The sequence below is a fragment of the Zootoca vivipara genome, chromosome 2 (genome assembly GCF_963506605.1).
Source record: "Zootoca vivipara chromosome 2, rZooViv1.1, whole genome shotgun sequence".
In the NCBI taxonomy this organism is placed as follows: domain Eukaryota; kingdom Metazoa; phylum Chordata; class Lepidosauria; order Squamata; family Lacertidae; genus Zootoca; species Zootoca vivipara.
The window spans coordinates 62,975,609-62,996,009 of record NC_083277.1 but is presented as its reverse complement, the minus strand read 5'-3'; the positions used below and the strand labels follow the sequence as shown (position 1 = coordinate 62,996,009).

The 20,401-nt window shown below is 44.3% G+C and overlaps 1 protein-coding gene across 8 annotated transcripts in view; it reads right to left on the bottom strand.

The window, feature by feature from the left end:
* TNIP1 (TNFAIP3 interacting protein 1) overlaps positions 1-20,401 on the bottom strand; it is a 53,925-nt gene that overhangs the window by 23,909 nt on the left and 9,615 nt on the right. For 4 of the 8 annotated variants that reach the window (XM_035105686.2, XM_035105682.2, XM_060271632.1 and 1 more), the window contains exons 2-5: positions 9,575-9,751; positions 7,753-7,875; positions 5,345-5,433; positions 3,613-3,684 (exon numbers count right to left, since the gene is read on the bottom strand). In XM_035105686.2, the coding sequence (XP_034961577.2) occupies positions 3,613-3,684; positions 5,345-5,433; positions 7,753-7,875; positions 9,575-9,713 (423 nt within the window). In that variant the 5' untranslated portion in view covers positions 9,714-9,751. Of the gene's footprint in view, positions 1-3,612; positions 3,685-5,344; positions 5,434-7,752; positions 7,876-9,574; positions 9,752-13,638; positions 13,766-20,401 lie in introns of those variants that run through there. The other 4 variants (XM_035105688.2, XM_035105691.2, XM_060271631.1 and 1 more) reach the window with 3 other exon arrangements.

Below are 20,401 nucleotides of genomic sequence, written 5' to 3'. Positions count from 1 at the left end.
GGGGAAACCAGAGCCCTGCAGATGTTGCTGGACTACAGCTCTCTGACTACAGCGCAGCCAGTTGCCCCTGCCCATTGGGTGTACTGGCAAAAGCCTTTTTCAAGAAGCAAAAGCCCTTGCACTATCTTACTCTGATGGCAACAGCTATTCCAAATATTTAGGAAAATGTTTCAGATGCTACTTGTAGTAATCCTGGTTAATATTAAAGCTTCAGTCTCATTTGGGAGCAGTAGCAGTACAGTCGAACATAATCCGTTCCGGAAGCCCGTTTGACTTCCAAAACGTTCGGCAACCGAGGCGCAGTTTCCGATTGGCTGCATGAGCTTCCTGCACTCAAGGAAAAGCTGCGTCGAAAACTGGAGCATTTACTTCCAGATTTTTGGCATTCGGGAGCCAAAACGTTCGAAAACAGAGCCATTCGGGAACCAAAGTTTGACTGTAGTAGTAGAAATTGCTTGTGAATCAATCTCCCAGCCTACTCAAGGTCTAAACGCTTTCCCCTTAAGTTCTCTAAAGTTCTGATACTTCCCATCAATTGCTTCTACACCTCCCCATCAATTCATTTCAGTAATACCATATTACACGACAAGCTTGATACCACTCTTGCAGTCATAACTCTTCCTGTTGTATGCACTGGTTTCTGCTTGTGCTTCCGGCTCACAAACCCGGGGGTGCCTTTTATCTTGGGACAGTCAGATCCTGAGAGCGCCCAATGGACATTCATAAAACAATTTATGCTCAGATTAAACATTATAGATCCAATGTAATAGCATCACAAGTGGCACAGAACTGCACAGCCTAAGGCAGACAGTGCACCTTTTGGGGCATCACTTACTGGTTGTCAGAAGAATTCATAAATCTTTGTGATTTATGGTTCACCAGCTGTTGTTTCTGCCAGCAGCAAAGCATGGCTGCCTCTTGAAAGAGAGCCGCTCACAGCCGCCTAACCACACCAGCCTGGAGATGTGGCAGGAGCCACATTGGCTGACACGATGCCAACTTATCTGGGGGAAAGGCTTTTTAACCTACTGCAAACCCTGGGAAGCAGCTACTACAGGCAACTAACAGCAAGCCAATCTGTTGACATTACAACAACAACCCCCATTGTGTGTGCCTTAAATATGCATGGCTGTTTGCCCCACCTAGTTCCTCAAGCACTGATGCTGGGCCTGTTCCACACCTTCTCCAAATCTTAAAAAAAAGGACATACTTTTTATGTAAGAGATCTTTCCTTTAACCTTCTGTTTCTTGTGCCTCGCCCATGCTGGCTCAAGAGCGACGCACGAAGGGACTTGTTCTGCGACAGCTTTAAAATAATTGAGTTAGGATTCCCCCTTTGCTCTGCGTAATAGCCCGAGGAAAGTCACGGGCAAGATCAAGGAGGAGGCACTTGGCTCGCGAACAGAAGTCACTGACTAGGGAAAGAGAGTCTGATTCCTGCTAAGAAACAGCTATCTAAAAGAATTTCTCTGGAGAAGGAGTCCCTTTTCTCCCTCATGGTTAGCACTGGTTTGGACAGCAATGTATACCTTGTTCTGCCACTGGCCAGATCCAATTTCAAGCTGGGTTGATGTGACAGGATGGAGGCAATTCGCCACCACAAATGAACAAGGCAGATTGTTTGCGGGCTAATGTTTTAACAAAATATTTTCATGTATCAATTTATTGAATTTATATACCGCCCTATACCCAGAGGTCTCAGAGTGGTCTCACAGAACATGACCAAAATATAAAACCACAATATATATACAGTGGTACCTCGGTTTACAAACACAATTGGTTCCGGAAGTCTGTATTTAACCTGAAGCATACTTAACCTGGAGCGAACTTTCCCATTGAAAGTAATGGAAAGTGGATTAATCCGTTCGAGACGGGTCCGCGGAGTACTTAAACTGAAAATACTCAAACCGAGGCGTACTTAAACCGAAGGATGACTGTAATCAAGATAAAAACAACACCCCCCCTAAAACAACACCCCCACATTTTAAAAAGGCATAGGGTGTCAATCAAATCAACCAAAGGCCTGGTTAAAAAGGAACGTTTTTGCCTGGCGCCTAAAGCTGTATAATGAAGACGAACAGATAGCCAAATCCAGAGATATCTGTCAGATCTCCAGAGCTCCTCGCTTATGACGGTGAAGTGCATTAAAAGATTGTAAAACTTTCAGAGTGGCAGGGGCGCTATTTAAAGCAGGTACTAAAACCACCGCTGACATTACACTGGCTCACGTGAGCTAAAAGGATTCACTAGATTGCTCCAGTCAGTTTCATTTCATCACTTGGGTTTTTTTCCCCAGCCCCTTTCCTGAGAAGTGCCGTCTGGATACATGCGGAGTTTTCTGCCATCCTGTTGGCTGGCTGCCCAAGCCTGTGAGCCTGCACATCTCACCGAAGAGAAGGAAGTAGCTGGCCAGCACACAGCTTTGCATATGTGAGCAAGAAAAAAAAGGGGGGGAGAAGAGAAGCCTCTTGACAGCAGCACTGTCAGATTACTCTTCTCACATCTCAATCGGAGATTTCCCATCAGCTTGTTCTGGGAAAGAGGCCAAATGAAAAAACTGTGGCACGTGCCTGGTTTGTGTGGTTACAGCCTCTGTGAGTGGCAACACACCAGCGCAAGGAAACTCAGCTGGTGGCCCAAGGCAGGTCCTGAAAGAACCTCCTATAGGGGCAAACTACACATTACTGCACTCAGTTGCAGAAGCAGCAATCTGGAGCTGAAAGTCCGACAAAGAGGGAGCATCTCCCTCTTTCTTTCCAGTACCAATTTCCCTGGCTGGCATTAATAACTTCCCAGCTGAATTTAGCTCTATGAAGAAGGGGGGGAAAGGGGGTATTGATATAATCATACTAGGGAAGGAAGGAAACTGAGCGTTTGTGGTAGGAAAAATGGTCCACAGCAAAAGGATTGAGCACCCCTTCGGCCCCACGAGATCCGTGGCTACAGACTACAGCAACCCATTGCTGCTTCTAGTTCAAGACAATGAATGACACGGGGAGGGGAAATATTCCAGTGACTGAGCACCCCTTGTCGTTTCTTCCTCAGCACATCTTTTTCTTTCTCCTGATGTTTTCTCCATGTGAAAAAAAGAAGACTGCAAGCGGCTCACAGCAGATGCCTTTGTTGTTTCTTTTCTTTTGCTTAAATTACTCTGATGTTGGGAAAGATTGAGGGCACTAGGAGAAGGGGACGACAGAGGACAAGATGGTTGGACAGTGTTCTCAAAGCCACGAACATGAGTCTGACCAAACTGCGGGAGGCAGTGGAAGACAGGAGTGCCTGGCGTGCTATGGTCCATGGGGTCATGAAGAGTCGGACACGACTAAACAACTAAACAACAACAACAACAACAACTCTGTGAAATGCAATATAAAATAGTTCAACTGCTAAATGAAACCTGCTGACTAGTTTGGCTTTCTTCTTCTGGAGACCTCTGCATTTCCCTGTCTCTGAGCTATCAAACCACGCAAGGAGATTGTATGAAAAAATACATCAGAACTGAACGCACACACAAAAAGGTCACAAAGAAAAGAACTTCCAAGACAACACGACCCATAAAACGTTTTCTCCCTTTTGCGTCTCAATCTAAACAAGCTGTTTGGATTCACATACCGATTTCCCGGTGCTTCCCTGGGAAGACCTCTTATCTTCAGCTCCAACAATTTCAAACTCAGATGAAGATCCCTGTAGAGAAAATGAATGAATGTAGAGTTATATACCCCAAATTCCAATGGGCCCGTGACAGGAAAAAACAGAGTAGGTATTAAATGAGTAATTTCGGTTTCCCTGCTCTCTATTGAATGTGTTTTAAAAAACAAACAAACAGATTTATGGTGTCCTGCTTACTTAGAAACAGGATAAAAAAAAGCAAAAACCTGCAGCAAAATATTGCCATAAATCCTCACCTCCCAGCATACTGATCTTCAAAAGGCGGGTTGATAAGTAGCAACAGGAAGCACCACCACTACACAAATATGCAATAAAAGATTAAGAAATTGGTCCCCAAATGCACGTTTGGGTTAAAAGTGGGTCCTGGGTCTGAGAAGGTTGAATATACCTTTATATACACTGGTCCAATTATAGGCTGTCAAGGGTTCAAGCAGGTCAGTGAATACCAACACCTCAGATTTTCTGTTAAGTCTTTCCCACCTAAGCCTCAACTTTCCTGAGCTCTTGGAGGTCAATCTAGTCTTTGCTAGGCTCCTTTGCAGTTTTGTATTTTGTTTGTTTCTTTGTGGTTCTGCAAATCTCTGGGTTTCTCTGAGTGCGCCAATAACTCTAATGTTTCTCAGTGACCCTCTGTGGGCTCCAATTCTGTCAGCAAGAGGCAATGCGTTCACAGTCAGAGGGGGTGGGACTACATCTTTCACTGGATTGAGCTGTTTCCAAATGTTGCTTATTTCTTTGATCTAAAAAGGTCGTGTGGGAAAGGAAGACAGCATCTTACATGCCAAACTGGAGGCGTAGCGAGATCAAAATCTACCTAATAACTATTAGAAACCACAGCAATCTGTCACTGTCTGTGTTACAGAATGAAACAGGGCTACACGTTTTCTCAAATAATACAGTATTCAAAACTACAGCAGTTTTATGGGAAGGGCTGGAGCTCGGAGGCAGAGCATTTGCCTCACATTCAAAAGACCCTGGGTTCAATCCCTGGTGTCTGCAGGAAGGACTCGGAAAAGTTGTTTCCTGAAGCCCTGGAAAGCTGCTGGCATCAGTGTAGGCCGTGGTGAACAAGAGATGCCAATGGTATAGGGCAGCTACCTCTTAGAAACAATCTAAGAGACATCTCTTTGTAGTTAAGTGGCATTCAACAAAGCCAGGCAGTTTGGGATCAGACACTGAACCATGGAATGGACTCTCCCCGCAGCCTCGCAAGACTTAAATAGATGTAGCTTGGGTCAGGAATAAAAGCACCAGCCTTGACTATCACAGGACGATTTAGAAGAGAGTGCTCTTTCAGCTCCAGTTCTGCAAAACAGAAAGCACCTCTCAAAGTAGTTGGGATGATCAACTTGACTGTAGAGCATGTGGCTCATTAAAAGTGCTATGCAGCATTCTTCCAGCTCATAAACTTCCATCCAGTTACATGGACAGACTAAAAATGCGAGAGTCCTCAAACCTGAGTAGTTCATCGGAAGAAAAAGTCATTCTGATATTATTCCCCTCCCTGCCTTTACAATGTGCTTAGCATTCTTGCAGCCTAGTTCTATGCTTACTCGGAAATAATTGCCCCTGAATTCATTGGGACTTACTCCTGTGTCTGCCTAGGAGGGCTTGCAGCTTTAATCATTTTTATTATTTTTATGTAGCCTTGACTATTTAAAGTCTGACTTCTTACACTGCTGGGTGGCTTCTGTGTGGGTTTCTTCATCTCCTTCTGATCTTCACCTGGAACCTCTGAGGAGGAGCAAAGATCTGGGATTCCTCCTAGGGGGAGAAAAGAAGCAAGTGAACATTTCTCATTGCAGAGATCCAACTCTGCCAACAGAAACAGCAGCAGCAAAAGTACAAAGAAGAAAAGGGTAAGATGGGGAAAGGAGAAAACAGGTTGCTAGGCAGGATAGAGACCTGACATTCTGCATTAACAGGAAACAGGTTCAAGAGCAGGAGGGCTGGTAGCAGCTATTACCTGCCTAAAACAAATCCATTTTATGACAAATTTAAAAACACACAGCAGAGAGTCTACAAAGAACAGTACTTGCCCTTTTCCATCTTGTTTTAAGTCCCCATGCACAAATTACGCATACATACTCCCCCCACGTCAAGCCCCACCTTCCCCGTGCAAGAACCAGTAGCTGGTCTCTGAGGGCACAGAGGCGGCAATGTTTGGTGTGCGATGCAAATGTGTATAAATGGCCTTTGATGAGTGTCAGCTGGAATTTCCCTCTTTCCTCCTGGGCTCAGCATACGGTAATACTGAAAGATCAAAAATCACCCCTCAGCTTTTCCATTTGAAGCCCATCTAGTTCTCAAGAGGGGTGGTAGGGGGGTAGGTGGGGAGGGGAGGGGAGGGAACAGTCACCTTTTTTAAAAGTGTGCTGCATCAGCCTTTTCCAACCCGGCACACTGCAGATGTTTTGGACTACAAGCTTCATTAGCAACAGGTTGGTGAAGGTGAGAGTGTGCCATATCAGAATGATACGGTGCATATCAGAATGACAGTCACCTTTTCTAAGGTTAAAGGAGGCTGCTTCAGGGCTTTCACACTCAGATCTATCAAACGTGTGATCCCAGGTACACTGCAAAACTCCCACTAAGCCCCAGTCAGTAAGCTCCCTCTAAGTAGCACCCCCAATAATGGTCTAAACAAATAAATCAAGTAATTGACCATTGGCTGCTCTTTGGTATGAAAAATGGTACCACCCAAGGCAGCTGACCTCGCCCTGAATTGGGGGTATGTGTGCAATGTGTGTGGCATGCACATATTTATGCCCAAACTTTGCTAGTATCAGGTGGGATTCAATCGCAGACCAGTAAGCCCAGGTTGTGCAATTACAGTTGAAGGGGAGGTCTTGCACAACAAACCCACTCTCCCCCAAAAGATGGCACAAGGCCATCAAATCTCCCCACCAACAAACAGGAATGAATGCTTGATAAAAATCAGTCACCTGGAAGCACTCATGATTTTTTTGAGACTCAAAAAGAAAACACACCGGGACAGGGGGGTGTCTAGAAAGCTGGCTCAAACCAAGGCATATGTTACAGGTAGCCGTGTTGGTCTGACGCAGTTGAAACAAAATAAAAAAAATTCTTCTGGTAGCACCTTAGAGACCAACTAAGTTTGTCATTGGTATGAACTTTCGTGTGCATGCACACATCTTCAGATACACTGAAACAGAAGTCACTGAAACAGAAGGCATATGTGTCTACCTAGCCCTGTACTGTCTACTCTGACTGGCAGCACTTCTCCGGGGTCTCAGACAGAATGAGGCCCTACCCAATCTCCTGCCTGAAGATGGAAAGGATTATTCCTGGGATGTTCTGCGTGCAAAAGTGTAGGCAGTGAGCTGCCCCCTAAAACCACACAGCATTCAAAGAAGGAAAAAGTGTTTCAGGGCAAGGGTGCAGAAGGAAGAGTTTTGTTGCAGAAGCAAAAATGTATTCAAAACCTTTCATTACTGGTCATTTGATGTCATGTTTTTCTCAGAGAGGGGAACAGCAGTGAAAATGAGCAAAAAGCACAGCCAAAACTTCCCTCTTGTTCCACCATCTAAAGGCTGTTCAATTTATTTTTGCATATGCACAACCTGCCCAGAAAGTAGCATGCAACAAAACAGGATTGATTCGACTCAAGAAGGCTGGGCTGTAGCTAAAACCATGTGAATTGAGTTCTGCCCACGCAATGGAACCTCCCCTTCCTCTCCTCTAGTCAAGCATCCACAGAATCTGCTCTGGAGGGTCTGCAGCAGATTTTGATGGTGTGCAGGGGGCTGCAGGGGAGAGGAGAGGGGCAAGTTCTACTGTGAAGTCTGTTGCACGAGTCGAACATCCCTAGGAACTGAAGTGACACAGATTCAGGCTGCAGACCTGAAGACGCAGGTTGGCCCAGTGATATCAGCATGTATATTTTTTTAAAGGGATTTTTACACATTGATGCAAGACAGCCAACAGCATCACTGGAGGCTTATTACTCTTCCTTCCAACTTGCAATTCCCTTAAATGCAACACACAGGCAGTGAAAATCTAGGTCTGCCAAAGAACATGTTACTGGGACATGCTAAACAGTTGGCCCTTTGATGCTCATACCTGCCATTTCCGCAAGTTTGTCAAGAGAGGAGGTGGACCTTAGCATTTCGTTGTCCTTCACTAGGTCCTCCACTTTCTGACGCAGCCTGGAGGCTTCTAACTGAGACTCTTCCAATAGATCCCCTGGCAAAACAACAAGGGCGCGATTTAACACTCCTTTGTATATGCAGGTTATTTCCTTACAGCAGCACATTCAGCATAGTTATCAGAACTAGCTGAACTCCAGCAATTCTAGACTAACTCCACTGCATTTCAGTTCAAATGACTATTTCCTACACAGAGAAGATCTCTGTGCCAGGGGGGGGGGGCAGGGGATGGAATTGTGAATGATGTCTATAGTAGCCACATAAACTTTTGCATGGATTAGGGAGCAGACACGAACATGGAGATATTCCCAACTGTAGGAAAAAGTAAAAAGCCACCTCAGCTGAATTGCAATGTTTTGCCTTGTCTACTCACTGGCGAGCACCTCAGCCACACACGTGCAAAGCTCAAATTTTACGCCAGTATTTTTGGGCTTGCTGAGAAATGTATCGCTATCAAGATCTCATTTTAAAAGGCTTTGGAATAAAGAGCAATGAGTGTTTAATATTCATTGGTGAAAGCTTTTGGAGACACAAAGAATTCTCCCTTAGGCTAGATAATATGAATTACCCTTTTTTTAAAACCCAAAAACTTTAATAGAAGTAAAGAAATTCCTAATATAATACCTCCAATTCAAAACCCTATCTGCCCGAAGTACAAGCAGCAAAGAGGTGCATCTGTGGAATGAAACACTGCTGAGTTGGAACCCACTGAAATATTCAGGACTGTTTCTCAGCCTTTGCTCTCAGACAGCAAACAGCAAAAGATTCTTCATGTGATGCTACTACATCCAGGACCTGTGTACAATTTTCACACTTACGACGTTCAGCGTTACTGAAAAACCCTTAAGAGCTTCCAATGACTGTCACAATATTTTAAAAGGTCCATATCCCACACACAGCCCACGTGTGAGCAATGCCGGTAAGTCATCACCTGGGACGTCTCTTGAACAATGTGCAGACATGAGGCAAAGGCCTTTTGAGCAACAGCAATAACACAGAGAGCACCCCCAGGAAGACTTTGGCACACAAGGGGCAGCAAGTCCAAATCACAGACTTGGCCTTTAATGCTCGCCACCAGTGAAGAAGTAGGCTACCCCCAATGGAAGCTCACGTGCTGCTACAACTATGCCTCTATGGTGCCACAGAGGTTTAGAGCATGGGTAGGCTGTCAAAAAAAACTCTGGGTCATTTCTCTATGGCAGTCTATCTTAAAGTTTTAAGTGCTTATATGCCTTCCACATTGTAAAACTTAAAATCCATTGTTGTATACTGTTTTAAATGTCTGTTTTGCTTTGCATGGGTAGGCAAACTAAGGCCCAGGGGCAGGATCTGGCCCTTCGCCTTCTAAATCTGGCCCGTGGACAGTCCAGGAATCAGCGTATTTTTACCTAAGTAGAATGTGTCCTTTTATTTAAAATGCATATCTGGGTTATTTTGGGGGCCTGCCTGGTGTTTTTACATGAGTAGAATGTGTGTTTTTATTTAAAATGCATCTCTGGGTTATTTGTGGGGCATAGGAATTCGTTCCTTTCCCCCCCAAAATATAGACCGGCCCACCACATGGTCTGAGGGACGGTGTACCAGCCCACAGCTGAAAAAGGTTGCTGACCCCGGTTTAGAGGTTTCCTGCTAAGTACACAAGAAAGCGGCTTCTCTGAAGTTTGTCGCAGACCCGGGCATTCTGGAAACAGCAACAATGAGTAACCTTTGCTTTTCTGCTTCCATGTCATCCTCACCGTTACCTAGAGACTTAATTCCCTGCATCTTCTCCTTCAGCCGGGTATTTTCCTCCACCAGCCGTTCAAAGGCAGCAGATGCTCCCTTTTCCGTTCCCCCACCAGGGTCATAGATACGATACGGCCCCTTTCCTTCCATGGGTGCAGGTTAACACTCCAGTTTCCGGGTAGCTGTGCCTGAAACAAGGGAACAGGAGGTTAGCATTCCCAGCATAAATTCTTTAAGAACGCTAGAACAACCAGAGGGATTTAACAGAAGGGAGAGATCATAGTTTTCATCTGTTACTGGGATTTCAGGGGTTTTCCAGATAGGGGGGCATTGGCCAGAGGCTACAGCTTCCATGACGATTTACATTGAGCTGATATAATGCTCCCATTATTTTTAACCTTGGTTACGGGATTATGAGCAGGTGGTGCAAGTTTATATCCTTTTCCCTTCTTTTGCCCCAGTTCCTCTGCTCTTCCTGAACCCTGTCTGAACTGGCTTTAACCAATAATTAGTCCTAACTGAGATATCAAGCATAGCCGAGACTTGAAATATTGGGAGTGGTCTATATTCATAAGATCACAGCAAAATATGATCCTTACGATACTCTGAGCATTGTTCTTGCATTATGCTTGTGTTTTGGAGAAAGGACTGGTACCCTGATTACCAGAGCAAATTTCTCCATTTCTGCAAAACAAAAGGTTTTAAAGCAGAGGTTGGATGGCCATCTGCCATGGATGCTTTAGCTAGGATTCCTGCATTGCAGGGGGTTGGACTAGATGACCCTTGGGTCCCTTCCGACTCCAAGAGTCTGTTATTTTATGAAAACACCACAGCAAAAAGAAAAAGGGGAAAAATAAAAAAAGAACTGGGGTATACAATTTAATTAACATATTTCTATACCATCCTTAATCATTTCAGGGCATTGTACAACAAACCAGAGTAATAAAATTAAAACCAAAAAAATAAAACACTAACACTGTGCAGCCATAACAATTTTTTTTAAGCAGCAGATAAAAAGGACGAAAGCAGGCTGAGTGAGTATACAAATTAAAATGCCTCGGTAGATACAAATGTCTTAACCAAGCGCTGAAAAGATTGCAAAGTAGGTGCCAGGCGTACCTTTTAGGGGAAGGCATTCAAATACCTCTCGTTTCTTATTACAGAGCACACTAACGCTTGAAAATGAACTCCTGTTGAAGATCTCAACACAGGCAGGCTGGTATGGGGGAAGAAGCACTCTTGCAAGTATTTGGGAATCATCATCATCATCACCAGTTAAAATTCTGGCAGCCAAATTATGAACTAATTGAACTTCTGAGTAATCTTCAAGGGCAGCCCCAAGTATTACCAGACTATGGAACACTATAACCAGACTATGTCTGTTGAGGAGCGGCACAGCTGGTAAAAAGTCTGTGGCAGCAAAATCATCAGGACTAGTAGAGACAGAAGTGAATCTAAAAGCGCACCCAAACTGCAAACCTACTCCTTCCGGATGAATGCAGTCTCAGCCAAAATAGGTTGAGCATCATGGTCAATGATATCAAATGCTACCGAGAGAGCAAGAAGAACCAATAGGGTTGTGCTTCCCTGCCTTTCTACTCACAGGCCATTCACCCGATTGTGGATAATCTATCTATACCAGGCACCCCCAAACTTCGGCCCTCCAAATGTTTTGGACTACAGTTCCCATCTTCCCCGACCACTGGTCCTGTTAGCTAGGGATCATGGGAGTTGTAGGCCAAAACATCTGGAGGGCCACAGTTTGGGGATGCCTGATCTATACTCTCCAAAGGATGCATGCCTAAATGTGCTCTCTGATATACACTGAAATGATACTCCAGGTGAAATGGGGGTTTAGAGCGACGACAATGTAACTGGTTTGCCCTAATCAGCATTGGCATGTAGCCAAATCTGATTCACTCTGCGATGTCATCACATCCACTACTAGATCACTATTTGAATGAGATGGTGTAGTTCAGGAAGAATATAGGAGGCAGCAATCCATTACGAAACACACACAGGTAAAATGAGATCCACCAGTAAGTCTGTGGGTACCTTGCAATAGATTTAAGGGTTTCTAGCTTTTCTAATGACAGAAACAACCAGCTAAAAGGCCTTTTATTTTCAAATTAGGTTGCTGATAAAGAACATTTGGGAGAAAACCAGGACTGTTTTTTTGTGAGAGAGAATGTACAAACTTGGTTCTGGTACTGCATTACTAATGCCCAGTCTGAGTATGTGCTCAGAGGCACTCTGCTTACTGATTCTTGGTGTATATGTCTGCCCACTTGATCCAGTGTTTTACTCTGGTTCGTACACCTCAGTTTTCAAGCAAAAATGAATGAATGAATGAACGAACGAATGAACAAATGAACGAACAGATCCACTCCATTAGCACAAGTTGACTAGGTTGGGGAGGAAAATGCCCAAAGTGATGGAGCATTCAGATCTAATGCACAGTGTGTTCAACTCCCTTCACCTATGCACATCTTGTGCTGGAAAATTTAATCCTGCATCATTTAACAATGCTCATCGAGCACCAAACTAATGAGAGTTCAGCTAGATTACTGCACTCTGGGTCAACAGAGAACAGAACTAGGTCAGCAGGCGTCATTAAAAAGTGCACACACATTCTTCTTGAATGATGCAGGAATAGCTCCGGGATATTTAGTGTGTTGATACAAACCTTGATTCAGTTCAAACTGTGTAAAAGAAAGTGTCATAAATAGATAAGAGACCAGTGAAAGTGTCTGAAACTGGAACAGGCTTGCTGATGCTGAACAATATACATATCTATTAAATTATCAGTACAGGAACAGAAAGGAGGGGTAAGTACATTTAAATACTATTTCTTAAAACAAAAAGTAACTTACAAAAAGCTTTTGATAAAAGTCCCTCATGATTTCACAGAAGTGGGTAATGTGACGGGTTTTCACAGGGATCATTCGGTGGTTAAAAAATAATTGGATAGGTCTTACACAGGACTTTGGAACTGGTGCTGTCTAACTTATTTGCAAGTTACAGTATCTGGAGTTGGGGTGAACAATGAAATTGACTACAATTCAGTACTACTGTGATTTGGTTATTTAGTTACGGGCAACTTCCTATTTACACACACTCTTTGTGGGTGCAACCACACACCTGCGTGGTGCCGGGAACACAGAAGTGGATGCCAAAAACGGGGAGCACCCTGGTGAGTTCTCCTGACATGCAAGAAGACCCTCCCCGGAGCCCAAAGAGGACACAGCAGCTGCTGCTTCCCCACACCTCAGCTGTGCAAGCCGTACTTCTGCGCAAGCTTCTTCCCCATGCGTCAGCTGAGCAGATACAACTCCCCATTTCACATAGTTTCACTGATGCATGCAGGGGTCTGGAACATAACCCCCACATAAATGGGGACTCAACTGTATTTAGTTATACCCTGCCTTTTCCCCTGACAGGACTCAAGTAACTCAGAGCGGTCAACTTTGCCAATACAGTGGTGCCTCGCTTAACGAATGCCCTGCTTAATGAAATTTCCGCTTAACGAAAGGTTTTTTCTAGCGGAGGTTGCCTCCCTAGACGAATTCGTTTTACGAAAAATTCGTCTAGTGAATCGCGGTTTCCCATAGGAATGCATTGAAATTCAATTAATGTGTTCCTATGGGCAAAAAAAAATTTCAATGCATTCCTATGGGATTCGCTAGACGAATTTTTCGTTATAAGAAAAGACCCGTGGAACGAATTAAATTTGTCTAGCGAGGCACCACTGTACCACCAAGGGCAGGATTCAGCTAACCTGTTGTTCCTAACAGGGTGGCCCCAGTCCACCAGTCCTCACTCAGAGGAAGGGGTCCTTTTAAACAGAATGAGGTATCAGAGTGATTTGCCATCCATCAGGTAACATGGCAATAATGCAAGCTCTCTCCATAGCCAGCTCAGTCACAAAGCTGCACTCCAAGGAGGGGTCTCAGAGGTACCCCAAATTAGAGAAGGTGACAGCGGGGGGGGGGGGAGTGGGAGTGAGGGAGGCAAAAGGAGAAGGGGGAGGGGAAGGTGGTAACAGCAGCAGCAACTCCTCAGGCAGCACACCTACCGGTAGTGTTTAGGTCTAGAGTTCTCAATCACTACATCTCTGTCTTCTTAGCACAAAACCATCCTTTTTATTCTTCAAAAAATGCAGAAAATGCTTTGCAACACAACCTGTCAAAGAAAAGACAGACAGATGGCACCCTCCAGCTGCAAGAAGGTGGCAGAGCAGGCAACCTCTACTGCACAAGGAAAGCCTGAAAAGTCTCATCTCTGGAGGCGTTTCCCAGTTTACACAACCCGCCTGTCAGGAATGCTGGGGATTTTCCAGACAAGGGTTGAAACCTGGCATAATCCAGGACCAGAATAGCAATTAAATGTCTGATGGTTAGGAACATGGGTTTTTTTTTTCTTCCCACAAAGGAAGGTTCTTAAAAAGCTAGGTGAGAAAACATTGTCATAAGTGTTTTCCATCTGAGCATGGCTCTTTCAAGTAAGTTTCCATTTCTCATGATACTAACAGTTGTCCTGACACACTTGTTTAGGGAAGCTTTTAATGTTTGATAAATTATTGTATTTTAATATTTCTTTTGGAAGCCGCCCAGAGTGGCTGGGGAAACCCAGCCAGATGGGCGGGGTATAAATAATAAATTATTATTATTATGGGGTCACGAAGAGTCAGACACGACTAAACGACAACAACAATTATTATTACTATTATTACTACTACTACTAAGTAAAAACTGAGTAACCCCTACCTCTTTATGATCTGGGCACCCAGTTACAAAAGTGAGTTGCGGCCTGTCTCTAAACTCATGTGCGCACAAGTCCCAGTTCTTTCCACGAGAATTGCTTGCACGTGAAAATGCAGAGACACAACACTTGTTAAGAATTCTCCCTGCACTGTTCAAGGACATGCAACCCCCCAAGCTCTGAGTGAATATATTACCTCATCGTCCCACTAAGTGGTAGCAAATACCTCAGAGGTAGTTTCTGTGGAGGCCATTTTTTATGAAGAGGTGTTTTTCATGCTACCTGAGTAAACAAGTACCTGAGTAAACAATACTCATATTTAGGGATGCCCCAGTTTTCACAAAAGTGACATGTCCCTGGGACACACCCCTCTCCTTGCTCAGACTTCTGTCTTTGTAGTCTACATTCCAATTCCCAAATTACTTTTTCAGTCATCAAGGACATTAAGAAATTATAGTTACAGGTAGGTAGCCGTGTTGGTCTGAGTCGAAGCAAAATAAAAAAATTCCTTCAGTAGCACCTTAAAGACCAACTAAGTTTATATTTTGGTATGAGCTTTCGTGTGCATGCACACTTCTTCAGTTCTGAAGAAGTGTGCATGCACACGAAAGCTCATACCAAAATATAAACTTAGTTGGTCTTTAAGGTGCTACTGAAGGAATTTTTTTATTAAGAAATTATATTTATCTATCAGCTGTGCAAAAGCCAGGACGGGGGACAGCATTTTCCCCACACAATGGCCACAACAATATATTTAAGATCTCTTTCTTTCCCTCTATACAAATACAGACATGTTTTTCCCCTGTAATGCAAAAGCCACAAGAACACAAGATGATTTAAGGCAGTGCACAGGGGGTGGAATGACTCCAGGCTGCTGTTAAACGCCTTTGGTTTCCAAACTTCTCATTTGCCATGAATTAATGTAGGGAGTTTCCCCTGAAGGAAACCACCATGTCTTTTACAAGAAAGACTTCCAAGGGAATGTTTCGGAGGAATGGGGAGAACTGGAACAGGAGGGGAAGAATCCTTCTTCCAATACATTTCCCTCATGCTTGACCTTAGTTTGCACATATAGCACCAGAGCTTGATGGGGTGGGGAAAGAGGACACATGCAACTAGGAAGAGGACCACAAGGGTCTTTGGAAAAAGAGCAAAGGATCTCTCTAGGCCAGGCTCCCATAACTGGGGACATACCAAGCTGGGCACAGGAAACTGCCTTATACCAAGTCAGATTATTGATCTATCTAGCTCAGTATTTTCTCCACTGACTGATAGTGGCTCTCCAGGGTTTCAAGCAGGGCTCTTTCCCAGCCCTACCTCAACACCCCAGGATTGAACATGGGACCAACTGCATGCAAAGTAGATGCTCTACCACTGAGCCCTTGGTAGCCCACCAGCTTTACCACACCACATCCTTGTCAACTTTCCAGTTTTTACAGCCCTAGGCAAAGGCAGGTTCATTGAGCCTCCATAACATGGCTGGTCAGCTGCATTTGGCCCAGTGGGTCACAGGTAGTCCAGGTTTGACTGAAGCCCATACAGTTTGCAGGAGGGCAAGCAGATACATGGTGGCCCCATCCTGCTGTCAAACCTGGCCCATAGGGGTTGACATGGGCATAGCAGGAGTAGTTTAGTTAAGTAGTTTCTACTTAACTAAAAGTAGAAATAGTCAGGGATGGAGAATATAAAGATTTGGCAAAAAGGTTCCTCACTTTTGCACTGGGACTTGCGCCTCCACAACAGAACTTCCCCTCCCTCTCCTTTCTCTGCATATCCCCACAAATCCACTCTGGAAGATTGTGGGAACTCCCAGAACAGATATGAAGGGGAGAGGTAGGAAGCTCCAATACGCAAACTAATTCCTCAAACTAAAAGGGACAGTATTGTTGGCTACAACCAATTTTAAGCAAAGCAAAAGATGAAGAACTCAGAAACAAGAAATCCCAGTGCAGGCCAGGCATAATTGCATTGTTGGAGCCTTGTGGAGTTGCATTGTGAAGTCACAAATTTCACTTTTGTGCTCCACTCTTTTGGTACTAACCTTTGTGCATCTCCACTTTCTGGAACTGGGTTACTTATCACCACCACCCCCAACTCACATACAAATCTTATGCATAAATACAGACCGAGAAATTACATGCAAGTATGTCAAGAAGTAGCTATTTTAGAAGTTAGCAAAATGTGTTTGGAATCCAGCTGCACAGAAGCTCTGGCATGTATCTGGAGTGTGTGTGTGTGTTTTAAGCCTTGACCAACCACAGGAAGATTTACACTTCATTAAAAGAAGTGTAGCTTTCAAAGCTTGCACAAATATTCATCTCCCTGAAAGCAGTGCATTAAACCCTCTACAGGCAATTTGGGCAACATATTGCAGAACAATGCCAAGGGGTGGGGAACCTCTTATAAGAGAGGCTGGAAATGAAAAGCCTTTTCAATTCTCTGTGATGCTTGCTTTAGTCAGCGAGCCAGTGTGGTGTAATGGTTACAGTGTCAGACCAGGACCTGGGAAACCAGAGTTCGAATCCTCACTGAGCCACGAAGCTCATAGGGTGACCTTGGGCTAGTCACTGCCTCTCATCCTAAGCTTCTTCACTGGGTTGTTTTGAGCATAAAATGTGGAGGCGGAGAACTGCGTACACCATCTTGAGCTCCTTGGAGGAAAGGTAGGATATAAATGTGTCAAAGAAAAATAATAAATAAAAATACTTGCAGCTGATGACCCTCCTGCAGTTCGAGAAGTTTTGCATGCTTTAGGAAGCGGCAAGAACTAATGGCACAAGAAACACTTCTCTCTCTCTCTCTCTCTCTCTCTCTCTCTCTCTCTCTCTCTCTCTCTCTCTCTCTCTCTTTCTCTCTCTCTCTCTCTCTCTCTCTCTCTGCATTTATCTCATTGGCACATGACATATTATTTTTTCGGCACTTTTAATCCACCGGGCACCCACTCTGAAAGCAGGTCAAGGTCAAAGCCTGACAATTCAGGCCCAGCTGACAATGAAGCAGAAAGCTTATCAAAGCAGTGAGACAGAGTCACTGGCTCACCAGGTGACACATGAGTACAGTGTCTATTTCTGGAGAAATGCTAGCAGCTGACAGGAAGCTGATTGAGAAAAGTGGTGTGTGTAGGTCTCTGAACGTGCTGATCACACAATGCACAAGCACCACCACCACCCCAGTAGCAAGGAACATTAATCTCTGCTGAATCTGAAAATATGTTGTAGCCAATTCTTGGGGGTGGGGGTGGGGGCAGGGTGGAAGCACTCCACATGGGGTTGACCCTGAGAACAGTCCAAAAGTGGTAACTGATGCAGGGCCTTAGGGATTGCCTTGGGGTGTTCACATACAATGTCAATTCTCAATCAATTGTTCTGACTGCTTATTGCCTTCTGGGCCCAATTTAAGGTGCTGATGCTGGCTTTTGAGGCCCTAAAGGACCCAGGCCCAAAATACCTGAAGGAACGCCTCCTCCCATACCAACCTGCCTGAATTTTAAGATCTGCAGAAGATTTCCTGCTGGTGGTCTCCACACCTAATGAGAATAATAGCCTGGGTCCCCACAGGGAGGCTCTCTCTGCAGCAGCCCTTACACCTTTGGAACAGCTCACCATGCCATTGCTTCTGTTTCAGTAGCAGAAGAAAAAAATTGCAGTGTTGGAAGGAAACCAAGGATCATTTAGTACAACCTGCTGAATGCAGGAATCACAACTAAAGAATCCCTGACAGATGGCCAGCCACCCTCTGCTCAGGTTTTTGAGGAGGGGTGAGCTGTACTGGGTGCCTATAAATTCTTGTTCCTTCTGGTCGCATAATTGGGAATTATGTATTTTGTTTTATATTTTAATTTTATTTATTTACTTGGTTTTTGAAGTGCATGGGTTGTATTCATAGCTGCCAAATCTCCCGTATTCCCCGGGAAACCCCCGTTTTTCCAGCCGTTCCCAGCTGAAAAAACGGATCCCCCCCCCCCGGTTTACTTACCAGTCGGGGGAGGCTCCTTCTGCGCATGTCTGGAGTCTCTGGACATGCACAGAAGCGATTTCTGGCGCGGCGGCCATTTTGGAACTGGGCAGAGCAGGCTCAGAAGCGACGTCCGGTGCTGCTCTACCCAGTTCCAAATGGCGGCAGCACTACTTCTGGTCTGCCGATCCCTTTTTTTTCCGGCAGGAACCTGGCAGGTATGGTTGTATTCAACATACATTCCATCAATACAAGGACTTCACTTTACACAATGGAATGTTCTCCTCCTCTCCCTCCCACCCCTCCTTTAATTCTGTTCTGAGTTTCCCCCCCCCCCCCAACCTTCTACAGAGGATTTGGGGAAGACAGAGGGGGAGGCGGGGAAGTTCTGATTGCGCTAGTGGTAATCCTTGCACTCACACTTCCTTTAGATGAACACTGCCCTCTAAACACTTTAATATATATTATATGCATTATATTAAAATAATAAAGGAAAGAAAATGGAGCCAAGGTAATGGGCAGTGTAATATAGAAAGCAGAATAACCAATCATAAGAGAAATAAGAGTCCACAGCATCCCAGTCACAAGGACGGTCAACTTCATTCTAGGTATTTGGCCATTTGGGTGACTACATTTGAAGAAGAATGTAATTTAAATCACCAGGGCTTATCCAATTAATCTACCTTTCTGGAGTCAGGATAAGCTATGACCATGACCACAATATTCACAGGAGCCAGATTAATTTGTTGAAAGCTAATAATAAGTCACATCAGGAGAGAAGACAGGGTTTCCCTTTTTTTAGTAACCTCTCTGCAGGTACAGTATCTTCTTTTCTCTATGCTGATTTGTGATGGCGTCAGCATTCACATGTCCATCCTGTTCACAAATGAAGTGGGTTTTTGTGTCTGGGGGGGGGTCATTCTTAGTGGTTAGGTTCCATCCTAAATTAGCTATCCCAGAAAATCTTTAGAATATGAGAAGTGGACAGCAGAAACACCTTGAACACATGAGAAACTACTGCAGTCATTGTATTACTCACAGACCAACCAAGGAGTGAGAGGTTGTCAACAGGTTCCCAATGGACAGTTCCCACTCATTGCTACAGCATGAACTGGGCTTCTTAATGCTTTCCTGCCACCCAACCTTCTTGTTCTAGATTCCACTGTTGCTAAATCTGTCCTCCCACAAACTTTGTCTTTTCGGGCGTCAGTTGTATGCTGACATAGAATGGGCCAGTAAGTGATACTCATGCATATGCAACAGAGAGTACCTGGCTTTTGTAGACTAGAAGAACTTGTTCATGCTGTGCTAGGGAATGGAGAGTTCAACATTCCCATCACATTCCCTTTAAGTAGCAAAAAAAGAGAGAGTTGAATATACTTGCTTGCATACATCAGGGACTCTAGCGCTCACCATCCCCAATTGGCTATGCTGGCTGGCACCGATGTAAGATGGAGCCCAGCATCATTATACAGGATTGTTCTACTGGAAGTGTTTACAGGCCCCAAGGCTGAAACAATTGTATCTGTTTTGGTAATGAACTGGATATACAAGTATAGTCTAGAACAGCATTTCCCAACCTGCAGGTCATAAACCCTGCGCAAATGGGTCACAGGCTTTATAAGCAAACCCAAAATAACTCTGGCTTGTAATACTTAACTGGTACAATGAATACCCCTTACAACTTTTTTGCACTTTTATATGAAGTGTTTTAGACTGCTATCCTACACCCACTTACCTGGGAACAAACCCTGTTGAACTCAGTGGTACTTACTCCTGAGTAGGCATATATAGGAACACACTGCTTGCATTAGTACAAATTTTCTTTTCCGTTGCCATCAGCAATATCTTGTTGGAAAGGCAGGATATTAAAAATGTTTAATAAAATTAAGAATGCGCTTTCTATGACAACATCTCAGCGTGGAATGCCTTCCCTGATAAGGCTTGCCTAGTGTTGACCCTTATGTATTTTAAGCGTTTTCATTTGCCCAGGTCTTATTACTATTTTCTTTCAGATTCTTTTAAAAATTAGTACCCTATTTGAGTTAAATTCAGGATGTGTCGCTGCTGCTTTGAAGATTATTTTGTTTTCCCATTTAATCCATCTGAAGACTTTCAAAGCA